General features: G+C 40.9%; 1 protein-coding gene across 2 annotated transcripts in view; it reads right to left on the bottom strand.

Moving 5' to 3' along the window:
• Positions 1-1,321: 1,321 nt before the first annotated feature.
• Positions 1,322-12,850, bottom strand: part of Mctp2 (multiple C2 and transmembrane domain containing 2) — a 221,977-nt gene continuing 210,448 nt past the window's right edge. For both annotated transcript variants that reach the window (XM_041638380.1, XM_041638456.1), the window contains 2 exons: positions 9,928-10,025; positions 1,322-7,721 (listed from right to left, as the gene is read on the bottom strand). In XM_041638380.1, coding sequence (XP_041494314.1) covers positions 7,653-7,721; positions 9,928-10,025 — 167 coding nt within the window. In that variant the 3' untranslated portion in view covers positions 1,322-7,652. The remainder of the gene's footprint in view (positions 7,722-9,927; positions 10,026-12,850) is intronic.

The raw sequence follows: 12,850 nt of genomic DNA, 5'->3' as shown, positions 1-12,850 counted from the left end.
ATCTTTGAGTCGCCCCGGGCTGGTAGTTGAGAAGCAGATTCATAGTGCTCCATGTAACCACAGTAGAGTTAATTTCTGCCTATTCCACTTAACAGTTACAACAACCTCAGCACAGATAATGAAGGAAATGGGCTTTCTCATTTATGAAAGAGGCAAGTAGCGGCACTGTGAATGGCTGGACAGATGCATGTCTATGTGGTTATGTGCCAAACGGTGGTCTTGTGGGAACGGGCACAGGACATGTGTGATCAACTTTAATGGAAATTTCTGAACATCAAATTTGCCAAAGGAGTAGCATGAATTAAATTCCCAGGTAACTGTGTTTACATAGTTGTATTTGATATTTTAAATTTTATTTGTGTGATAACTAAAAGTGTTGGCCAACTTTTATGCTTGTTAGCCATTTGGGTAGGCACTTTAGGAAATACCTATTTATATCTTTATTCTGAAATATTTGACTTTTCATGATATCCTGTATACAAATCATTTATTAGGCCATATATAAAAATAATAACAGTAATAGCATATGGCATATAATAACAAATAAATAATAGAACATAAAGATAACCTCTCTTTTTACTCTTAAATCATTATTTTTAAAGAAAAGTTAATTCTACTCTTCTCCAAAGCACTATTGTATTCCCTTTGAATTGACATTTTGTTTATAGCTTAAGACATTTTTGCTTTTATTATATGGCATAAAGATATTTTCTTATGTGTTTTTATTTTGCCTTCCACTTTTATATATGATAAATTGATATTTTTCTATGGGGTAAGAAAAGGGGCTAATATTTTACTCATATTAATACAAAGATAACCCAACACCATTTTACAAAGATTTTTTTTCTCTGCACTGAAAAGATACAGCCTAAGACAAAGTGTTTACCACATATGTGGGTATCAGCACAGGTTTTGACTTCTTTATTTTTCACTTCTTGTGACCATGACACGTTATCTTAGTTACAGTGGGCTTATGGGTTAGCATTTACTTTTACAATACTGACTTATCTGTTGTTGAAATCCTGCATTCCCATATAGTCTTAGAATCAGTTAATAAGTTTCTGCACTTATTTTAATGAGAAGTGCATTCAATCTTTTGCACTTACATATACTCAGTTTTCTAACAAATAAATCGATCATCTATCTTTCCTCATCTTTTCTGTGTAGTGACTTCTATACCTTCCCTCCCACATCTATGCTCATCAAGGGGATTATTGAATACTATTATATTCACACACACACACACACACACACACACACACACACATCCTGAAGTGTTGGAAATGAGGATTATACTCTCTTTATAACATGTGTGGGTAAATGTTATACTTTTATTTGCATATAATCTAGGAAACCTTGTACAAGATTGGTGTTTTTTTATATTCATTTTTAAAAAGAATTCTGACAATTTTTGTATCTATTTCTATTAAAGCACCTCACTGACATTTGATATGTTCCCCCAAAATATTAACATTCTATGTCCCGGAACACCCATCATTTCCATGTAAAGAAAGTTCAGCCAGTTTCATGCAAAAGAAGAGCCTGTTTTAACAGCACTGCTCTGGAATTTCAGCTTCTGTTGAATCATCAATGAGCTGTTCACCATACTTTCAGGAGTTGTTATTTTCAGCCACTGCTTCCATAAGTGTGTGGATATGGTCAGGATGGGCAAACCGTAACAGAGATACTTTTAGATACATTCGCATATTGACATTGCCACACGCATATGGATATTTTTGTTGTTGTAGAGTTCATGATGCAGCTAGTTATTTTCCTCACAAGAATCACCCTTGATTCTAATTGCCTTCTCCTCCTTCTCTTCTCTCCCTCTGTGTGTGTGTTTGTGTGTGTGTGTGTGTGTGTGTGTGTACACACGCATGCTCATGTATGTTTGTCTTTGGAAGCCACGAGTCAACATTGGGTTATTTCTTCTACTGTTGACCCCTCCTACAGTTTGCCTACATTTCATCTACTTACTGTGTGAGCTGGTAGACCCAGGAGTGACACACTACAAATTTGGAGGCTTGAGAACAGCTTATAGAAGCTGTTTTTTTTTTCTCCTTCTACAAAGTGTGCCCTAGGATTGAATTCAGGCTGCTAGGCTTGGCCACGCACACCTTATCTGTTGAGCTATCTCATTAGTGCCACCCACCCTTACTTTTGGAAACAAGGTCTCTCAATGAATCTGGTATTTCCAGGAACTGGCTTCCCTGTGAACTCCAAGGATCCACCCTGTCTCTATCTCCCTGCACCTGCCTTATAGACATGGGTCACCATATCCTACTCTTATGTGGGAGGTGGGACTCTGAACTCTGGTCCTCAGGCTGGTACAGCTGGGGCTTTACCAAATAAGCCAACTCGGCTATCCACACTCTTAACCACCTCATGATTACATGTCTGAATGCTGTCTTCAAGACCCATTTTCTGAGACAGCAAGGCTTTCCTCAGTTAGAGTGACAGTCCTGAAATGTACTTTTCCTAGGTATGGAATGCTTCTTCTTTGAGCACTTTCTACACACAGTGTTACCTTCTCATTATTTATTATTATTATCACTATGGCTATCATTATTACCTTCTTATTATTGCCACTGGAGGCTCTTTAGGCTCCTCAGCCTCAATACTGACTCCCATAGTCCACCCATGGTTCCCACTCTACTAATTTCCATAGCAAAAGATCAACACTACTTCCCTAGACTTGGAGAAAGACTAGCAATTACGTACATTTTATTTCCTTGAATCAAACAGCCATCTTTGACTCTGCTCTCTCTCCCCAGTGATGCCAATTCCTCCTCATTTTCTTTTATAACTTCCCAATTAGACTTTGCTATTTGCTCTCACTGTGCAATGCTACATAAGCCTGGGGCACCATTAGTCTATTTTAGGAACACAACAAATGACTTAGAACTATTCTCTGTACTTTCCCAATTGCTAAGCCACCCACTGCAACTAGAACACAAGTTTTATAAAACTTCAGTCAGTTGCTTGAAAGTAGCTATTTACTATCTGACTCCACTAGGGGAATGTTGCCTATTCTGCTCATGTATATCAATCTGTGTTTAGTATGTTAACTGCTAAGTTACAAGAAAATACGAGAAGAATCAAAAGGTCATTTTATAGTTCACAAATATTACATTTTTTTCTATTGCCTTATAAGAATGCCTTCAAATATAAGACATGATATAATTGAATGGATTGACATTAACATAGCCAGAAATCATATATATCATACAAAATAAGCTCTCTACTTCATGTAATAATTATTATCCAGGATATGAATAATAATCTATCCTTATTATTACTTTTTTCTAATAGCAACATATGAAAAGACACAAACACAAAAGGTCTGTGATTGTGCTGTTAGATCCATGTTTCTGAGTGACTTACATGTTGGCGTATTCTGGAGAGAATATCAGGGACAAGGCCTGTGGGAGCTTTGCCCTACAATAGAAGTAAAGATTTTTTGATGTTTCGGTTGAATCCTCTAAAATTCATTTCCTAAAACCTATCGGATATTTGTGCTTGAAGACAGGGCATTTGGAAGGTAATTTGGATGAAGGTCCTTCAGGATGGCAAGATTGTTTTCATAAGTGATGTGGACTGTTAACACGGCCAAACTCACCAGCTGATGCCCTCACCATAACACTGCATAAGGAAGTAGAAACTCATATAGCATAAAGACAAAAGCAACATCACCAGAGCAGAACTTTGAACGACTTGAAGAACAGAATTTACTTAGTCAGAAATACTAGGGGGAGAGATCACAAGTGAAAGGGATATATGTAAGAAGACTAGCCCAGCCCAATGGGACTGCCAGCACTGACACCATTTGCATATGTGGGATACGGCAGACAGTTGACTTGCAAGGTGGTCATGGCCATCAGGATAGAAACATGACCACATCGACCCTTGAGTGACTACATTTTATGGGTTTGGAGATGAGAGAAAAGTACAAACATTAAATCAAGTATATCCAAGGAGACCCTTGCCCCCCAGTCCAGGAGACAAGTCTTTAAGATATTTTGGTAGAGCTATAAATGGGAGTATGGGGTTAAAAAGAGAACTGTGAACACTTCACATAACTTTAGTATTTCCACTTAATTATCTTGAAGTCAAATAGTGTGAATATGCAATTTTCAAATTTCTCCAAGATCATTAAGTGGATTTCACACACTCTGTCTAATGTGGCTATATCTTGCACCTTATCATCCGTCTTTTCCTAGACGTGATTGGACCTCCATTCTGAGTATCCACACTACGTATGCTACCTGCCTGCTAGTCACAAAGCAGATGCCGTGCAAAACAACATAGGAAAGACAGTGGTGCACTAACAAAATAATTTACCAAGACACAAATACATAATTTATTCAAATACACTCCGATAAAACAGTGAGTAAGCTTCTAGAGAGAGAAAAAATCATGCCACTCAGAGAAGCAGATGGTAGTTACATTATTGCAAGTAAAAGAGAAATTACTTAGTCTTTTTATCATGGAATTCACGTATTGGCTCAATCAAATCTGAGGGGTCAAATGGAGCTCTTGGTACTGCTTCTAAGTAAGTTTTATAATAAGATTCATGTTCTAAAGACTTGCCAGTAAGGAGTTGAGTCTTTCTCTATCCCACCAGCCAGCTCCCAAATAATGACCTGGAGGTTTCTTATTAACTATGAAAGCTCAGCCAATATTTTTGGCTTGTTCCTAACTAGCTCTTATAACTTAAATTAACTCACAGTTTTAAATCTCTCTTCTGTCCCATGGCATTACCTTTCTTCCATCTTGTACCTCCCGTTTTCTCTCCATAGCTGACTGCCAACTCTGCCTTTTCCTTCCCAGAGTCCTCTTTGTCCCAGGAGGTCCCACCTATACTGCCTCCATAGCTATTGGCCATTCAGCTTTTTATTACATCAATCATAGCAAAACATTTTCACACAGATTACAAATATCCCACTACACTGGTCTTTTGTGTGAAGTGCTGTGAGAGTTTAAGGGTTAGGCTCCAGATGTCAATGTAAGGCATTTGGGGACACTAGGGAATGAGGCTTCAAATACTTATGTCTGGACTCTTGAAGAGTGGGGAATTTAGTTTCATTTGTCTCTTCTGTTTTTAGAGTGGTGATCAGCTATCAAATTCACTGCTGTGGTACTGCAGTGATTCTATTCTAGTAGCATGCATGTTATTCAATACTGGTCCCAAAGCATACAAACTGTCATGCTGACAAATCTGGACATGCCATAGGACTGCTTTCCAGAAGTGCAAATTGTCAAAATTCTTAGGAAGAAGAAGAAAGATCTTGAAGAAGTTGGTAAGATCTTGGGCTAAAATAAATCTTCCTTTTGTGTATCAAATAGTGGTGGAAGAAAAAGGAAACTCATAATAGTTTTGGTGTCATGCATACAAGGGCAATAGTTCTGTCCACAGTTTGTGACAGGTACTTCCTCAAGATGGAATAAAGTATTAAATTATAGTATTTATCATTTTCTGAGATCCTGGCCTAAGACAGAGTCTGCAAGGATTAGACCTGTACAACTATAACAATTATATAAATCTTAACATTTCACTTCCAAAAGACACTCATTTTCTCACACGCAATGTCAATTTAATCAACTAGTGATTGTCTTCAGTAGAGAGTTTAGGAGAAGTTGGCCCTGTCTTGCTCCCAAATACCAGCTGGCATTTGTGTCCTAAATTTAATGCTGTGAGTTCTATTTGGGCTAGAGAAAAAAAGAATCCTCACTAATGATACCTTCTTGTCTGGTAAATTATTTCATTTAGAAATTCTAAAGCAAAAGAACAGTCATGAAGGATGGGATCTACATTTAAATAAATAAGGGGTATTTTGCTCCCAAAAGTTTTCATTCCAATGACTGATCAGATCGCACACGTCGGCTTAAAGATGTCTGCCTTGGGTCATTACTAAATGACAGACTATGATAAACTGGATGACAGGAATAAGACAATGCGGTATTGTTTACACAGAAGATTGAGTAACTGGTTAGACAAAGATGTTCTCGAGTAGCTATTGTATGTACAACTAACAGATTTACTGGGGCTTTTAGAATCTCTTCAAGGCTCTTTTCCAGCCAGCTTCATTAACTTGAAGTAAATCAAATCATGCAGGAATCGGGCTCTGCCACAAAGAAACCAGGAAGAAGAATATGAAGAAAAACAGACGTGACATGATAAAGTTTAGAATCTTTGGCATTTTTCATAAAACATTTTGTTAGAAGGTTATTAAGTTACAATGCAGAAACAAACAAAGAAAGAAGAAAACATAAGTAAATTCCATTTTTCGCTTCAACTTCTCTTTATAATATATAACTGTATATATATATACAAACCTACACATAGCAAGTATGTGTCAAGGAAATACAGATTTTAAAGCTTATATATAATTTTAACACAATAAGATCTGTATACATTTTCTACATGCACAAAATTAATTGTTTTCAAATTCCCAGGGTGTGCTGTGGAGTTGTTAGGAGCTCGGGACTCATACGCACGCTATTTACAGAGGACTTTTTGGTGGTTGTTTTGTATGAACGGGGCTTTGAGACGAAATTGTATTGTCTTTATCTTATTTTGATCCTCAGAAAAACAAAAGACAAATTCAGACAGCCAAAAGCATGTTAACTGTCTGCTTAAAACATCGGGTAACTGAAATGACTGTATTTCACCAAGTCTCTAAGTAAGTCCCTTCCTACGTTCCTGTTCCTAAGTACTTCCTGAATTTACTAATTAGTCTCCCCCAACCCGCATCATCTCTGCAAGGATGCATATTGACATCTGGTTTTGGTAATAAGCAAAAAGTGAAATTGGAGGAAATGGCATTTTCACAGCAACAAAATACTATCATTAAATCCTTATTCTTCATTGGGATCTTCGGTGACACCCCTTGGCAACAACAGCTGAAATGCCATCCAGGCTGGCAACCATTACTGAAGGGTCATCAAAATCATGACCATGACATGAGGAATCACTGCTGATTCCAATATATTTTGGTTAGTTCTAGACATCACTAAATGTTCATGTTCTAATGCACATTATCTGGATAGATAAACAGTGGCAGAATAATCTGAAATAAGTGCGGGGGGTGGGGGTGAGACCGGAAAGAACCCCACCTCTGTGGATTGCCGCATTTTATGACAGAGCTTTGTAACAGAGCAGAGACTGGAATGTTACAACTCTTGGGCTGGCACAGAGCTTGCAACTGTCCTGCCTTGGCCTCTTCATTGTTGTGATTGTGAGCCACACCAGCTCCAGACGGAAATTACTGTATCTTAGTGAAAATCTGCTGACGGTATTGAAATAAGTTCAGCATCATCCTAGAATCAGGTGAGTCTCCTGTTTGCTCTCACGGACAGAGTGCAGCTCTGTGGACACCTTGTTTTATGCCCTTCCTACAAATGGATGAGAGACTCTCACAGTCTTAGACTTAGTGACTTTTGTTGAGCTGACTGTGTAGGCATCAGGATACCCATGCATGGGGACATATGTGCAGGTGTGTGTGTGTGTCCATAGATGTGAAGAGAGTAGAGGATGATGAGAGAGCCGCACAGAGCACCCATTTCCGGGCACCTCCATACCACTGGAGCAACCCGAACGGAGGTCTGATCAGCTACACGCGGGAGTCTGGGGTCCTCAGTCCGCGTGAGCCCTAGACGGTACTCCGCTTCTTTCGAAGTGGGCTGTGGCTGCCACCGAGCTTCAGCTCTGCATACTGCACCTGTGAAAACAAATAGACATGATGCTGGCAGTTAGGTAACCCTAGCTCGCCACAGAGCGTGTTAATGGCTCCCCGAGGACACGGCAAGGCAAAGGAAGGAAGGAAGGTTCAAAGGCAATGAATCATTATTTAAACACAGGACCATGGAGGGGATTAATTGCAGGAAGGCTTTCAGAAGTCATGCATCATTCCTTGAAACCAAAGTATTAAAAGCAGATTTCTCTAATGGGATGCATGGGCTTCTATGGGCTTCTGGAACTGCTGTCCCTGATCTTGGTCTTGCTCATACTAGCTTTTAACCGTAAATAACCTAATAACTACTTCTTTTGATTGTTGATAATATGTTATGATATGACAGCTTACTGAGTATTAGTCCTTTTAAAGTACTACAACGATGGAGGAATATTCAGGCTCTTACAGTCATTAATTTTACCTAAGGGAGGGCAAAATATTGAAATGGATGGTAGGCCCCAAACTTCTGTAGATGTCTTAAAATTAACTTGACTATAATGTAATGACTGGAACATCTGTGATAAAGATGAGCCCTTGGGGAGTCCCCAGAGGCACACCGTCATTGCCATTAAAAGGCACCAAGGGTGGGGACAGGGGCACTCATGCTAATGCGTGGAGGACTCTCTTTCAAATTGTTATCATACGTATCTCTCTGTAAATACACCAAGTATACCTGGGTGAACACTCCAAGGGCTGTTGCCAGGACTGTGGGGAGACGGAATTGATGGGGAATGTCTATTCACAGATGCTGTATGAACTCACACACTGTAACCCTAGTGACGGGACATTGCAAGCATAGTGTTTTCATGTGTAGCTCTGGTAGGCTGAGGGTAGAATGCATTTATGCTACCGGACACATGTGCTCCCTACTTTTAGCATTTCTGCCAAATTCCCCAAGGTTGTCATACCTATACTTACATTAGCCTACGCTTTGCCAAAACCAGATAAACAAAAAGACAAATATATCCTTCCCATCTTGCGTTTCGTCAAAGTCCCCCAGGATAATAGAAGATACTATAACTGTCAATCTTAATGCAGACCACACAAAGGCCAGGCTATTATTTCTCACTTATGCCATGTAAAGCTAGAGAGTAAATGTACCTGCAGAACAGATTTGATGTTCCCTGATTTGAACAGGTTTATGTCATGTAAAGTTTTTTCTGTTGTTGTTGTTTTGTTCGTTATCTTCGGTTTTTTAAAGCACCACAGAGTCCATTTTCATCTGTAAAATGTGGATGAAGTGGGGAGGGGCCCTTGAGACCTCCAGCCCCGTGTGTCTCTAATCCACCTGAAGACACTGGGAAAGCAATTACGCTACATTGGCTCCATGAGGAAAATCGATACTCGAATTGGGGTTCTCCCCGAAAAGAAAAGGCTGTGCCTTTGATCATCTTGATGATGCTTCATGCCACGCTATCCCCCTTTACCTATTCAGTGGTCACTCTTCTCCATTAGTGGAAATGACAGCCTGCCTGCCTTCCTCTGGCTTTGGTGCAGGCAAGTTCGCAGGGCCCTGGATGGGGCCGCCATTCTTTGGGACTTCCTTTCACCGTTGCCTTTGTTAATCTCTGTGCATCCACAAAATTGGGACGCTGCTGGACTAAGTGAGCATTACCTGTGAATAATACTTGCAATTGATCTCCAATTTGATTTCCCACCACCACTTCTTCTGTGTGGATCAGCGTACCGAGGGCCTTTGCCCTCAGCATTCCTCAGTCTTTAGAGGAAAGAGGAGAGAGGGCAGGCTGAAGAGATAATTGGGGCAAGAAAGGAATAAAGAGAATAATCCTCTTGTCTCCTCTTTCCCTGAAAATGCCCGCCATCTGGAGAACTAAGAAAATAACCAGTGTCTCTCAGCACTGGATCTCCGGCGCCTCCTCTGAGCTCATCTCAGTCTCTTCAGGGAGGCAAGCCATCAAAAGGGGACCGATGCTGCAGCCCATAGCTACTCAGTATGAGTTCCGGATTTGTTCCTAAGTAGCTCTTTTGCAGGATAATTTTCCCCAGTCGTCATATCCTTTGGACGAAGGGCTGGCTCTTCTCCCCCACCACCTCCCAGGAAGAATGCTTTAGGGATTTTCTGAGTCCTCGTTTCAGTTACTCACACAAGCACCGCCATGCGCCCGTCCAAATCTCTAGGACTGGCAAGAACTCAATCTGCTGCCCCTGGGGGTGGTGACCAATCATCACCTACCTTTTGAACGTCTGAGGGCACCCTGGAGAGAAAGTCCAGCAGCTCATTATTGTCGATGGAATAAGGATTTCGAAGCTTCTTAGTAAATTTATTTATGCCTACAAAACAAAAATATGATGTGTTTATTGTTCATATCTACCCATCTATCCATCTATCCAGTTATCTGTCTCCCCATCCACTCACCACCCACCTATCTATCTATCTATCTATCTATCTATCTATCTACCTATCTATCTATCCATCTATTTATCTGTCTTTCTGTTTGTCTGTCCATCTGTTCATCTATCTATCTATCTATCTATCTATCTATCTATCTATCTCTCATCTATCTGTCTACCCATCTATCTGTCTGTCTCTCCATCCGTCCATCTGTCCATTCATCCATCCGTCCATCCATTATCTGTCTGTCTGTCTATCTATCATCCATCCATCCACTCACCACCCACCTATCTATCTATCTGTCTGTCTGTCTGTCTGTCTGTCTATCTCTATCTACCTATCTATCATCTATCTTTGAAAACATGCCTGAGTGGGAGAAGGAGAGACATTCACAACTAAAAGTTAGTGTGAACACAGTCACTGTACTTCTGGCTTTACACAGGTTGCTGTCACGGGACATCATTCACAAAAACTTTTTTCCTGAACCAACGGAGGGCCGTGCTGTGAAAAGGGGACTCTGCCTTCTTCAGCTGTGAAAATCCCATTACAATCCCAGCAGCAGGACTGCAGAAACATGCACCGAAATGGGGGAACCGATTGGCTCTCTGGGTAAGCACTGACTAAGAGCCTCCTCTGCTATGGAGACAGATGTCCCAGATGGGAAAAGCCCTTTACTAGTCAACACAAGTCCCTGCTTGGACGCTCCGGACAAAACATAGCTGCGGAGAGAGGAGGGTGGGAGCTTCAGTGGATAGAAAGAAACTCCAGCAACCGCTCTCCCTCTACTCCTTTTCCCGGGATCCTCTTTTCTCGCAGAACACAGCTTGACATGTTGATTGCACGTTGCTGGCAGAAACTGTGAAAAGTTATTATTGGAAAATTATCGTGCTGTGGTCTCTAACTTCATTTACGGACTGCAACGCTGCCACACGTGTTTGTCCAAGCAACTTCGCATGGGGACAGTAGCAATTAGAATGAGCTTCAATGTTCAAGATGCCAAGTGACCATGCAGCCTCTTGTCAATCTTTGGTCGTGCATATGGAGTTTTTGGGCATGCCCAGAACATGGATTCCTCTGCAGACAGAGATTCCTCCCATCCTTCTTTTGTCTTCTACTCTGCTCCTTGGGGTGCCTCTGCCTTATCCAGATCTCATAAGCTATAGTCTTTTCACCAAATGTCAACCCCCCTTTTTTTTCATGTTGAGTTTTAGAAGCAGAAAGACTAGGTGGCTTTCTGAAGTTTTGCCACAGGGTGCTTGTTTAACAAGGATCGTATCTGAAGGCCCGCCTGTCCCAATGATGCTGAATGAAAGCTCAGCTTAGTTGTGCTCTGAATGGCTCCTACTCAGAAGCCAAGTTCAACAGTCCCCATCACATAAAAGGTTTGATGTTTCCCTTTGTTCATTAAATATGACTTTGCCTTCATCTAAGGACTAGACTTCCTGCATGGCATTGTACCTGACACAATGCCTCCTCCAGTCCTTTCTTTGGGGGGTCAGATTTACATCTGCTTTGCAAATGGGAGCAGGCCATTGTTCATGAGTAAATGGTGGCTTGGTGGTTGGGCGAGGGTAGGATCTCAGTAATGTTCCCCCTTTCCTTCCAGTCAAAGCTGCACTCTGCCTTTCTTCCCTGCACCCCCACAGCAAGCTTCGTGTTTGGAACTAAAATTCCCCCCCAGCGTTCCTTTAAACTAAAATACTCTCACTGTGTTATTCTAAAGACATTTAATTGTAGCATGGGCTCTTTGGCAAAAGAAAAACAGACAAGGCAAAGTGATGAAGGGAGACAAAGACGTATTGAGAAAAGATGTATCTTCTATTGTTAATTATATATAGTGTGCGCATCTGGAGCCTTTGCAACGAACAGCAAGGCAGGGATAATATCACAGCCGATCAAAACACTGCATTCTTAGTCACTGGGAAGATTACAAACCTGCACAGCGGCTCAGACGCACCCAGAAAGGCAGAAGGAGTCCACAACGCAGTGAGACTGACTACGTTTGAAACATTTGGAATAAAAATCACAAGGTATTCAGCTTGCATGCTTCAGAGGCATAGCTCGTTTTTAAGGTATCTTAGGTTTGACAATTTCAGGTATTCTGCTGAATTGTCTATTATGTGAGATCAAGTATGAAGAGGACATCACAGACCTCTTGGCCAACTTTATGGGGTAATAGGGCAATAGCAAAGGGACAGGCATACCTGGGCTCCCGCTCTAGCTTCCTAACGTGTTAACCGTGATTGCAGGTATATCACTTAGTTCTCCCGGGTCCAAGATTTTTAACAACCCAATCTTTGTAACAAAATCTTTCCCTCTGGTTTCCAGGGTTGATGACAGAAACCATGTTGAGTAATAGAGGCAAGGACGTTCTAATCTGCAATCAACCAACAATAGAGCAGAACTGGAATTGGGACTGTAGATGCCACTTAGGTAATACCCCAAGGAGACAGTGACAAAAAAAGTCTTTGTGCCACTGTGAATCATAGGCACTATTTCAGGAGCACATATCCAAACATGGAATTTGTATCTTCATCCAGTGAATACTACTCATAATGCTAGATATGTTTTTGTTTGTTTGCTTTTCAAGACAGGGTTTCTCAGTGTAGTCCTGGATATCCTGGAACTAGCTCGTGTAGATCAGGCTAGCCTCAGATTTACAGAAATCTGCCTACCCCTGCCTCCCAAGTATGGGATTAATAGCATGTGCTACCACCACCTCTTCTTTTTTTTTTTCAACTGAAATGATACAGATAGTTCTCTG

The sequence above is a fragment of the Microtus oregoni genome, unplaced genomic scaffold (assembly GCF_018167655.1).
Source record: "Microtus oregoni isolate MIOR12 unplaced genomic scaffold, Mior012 000000F_ref0000247, whole genome shotgun sequence".
NCBI classification, from domain to species: domain Eukaryota; kingdom Metazoa; phylum Chordata; class Mammalia; order Rodentia; family Cricetidae; genus Microtus; species Microtus oregoni.
The sequence above is the reverse complement of the archived record's forward strand: the minus strand, read 5'-3'. Positions and strand labels throughout refer to the sequence as shown.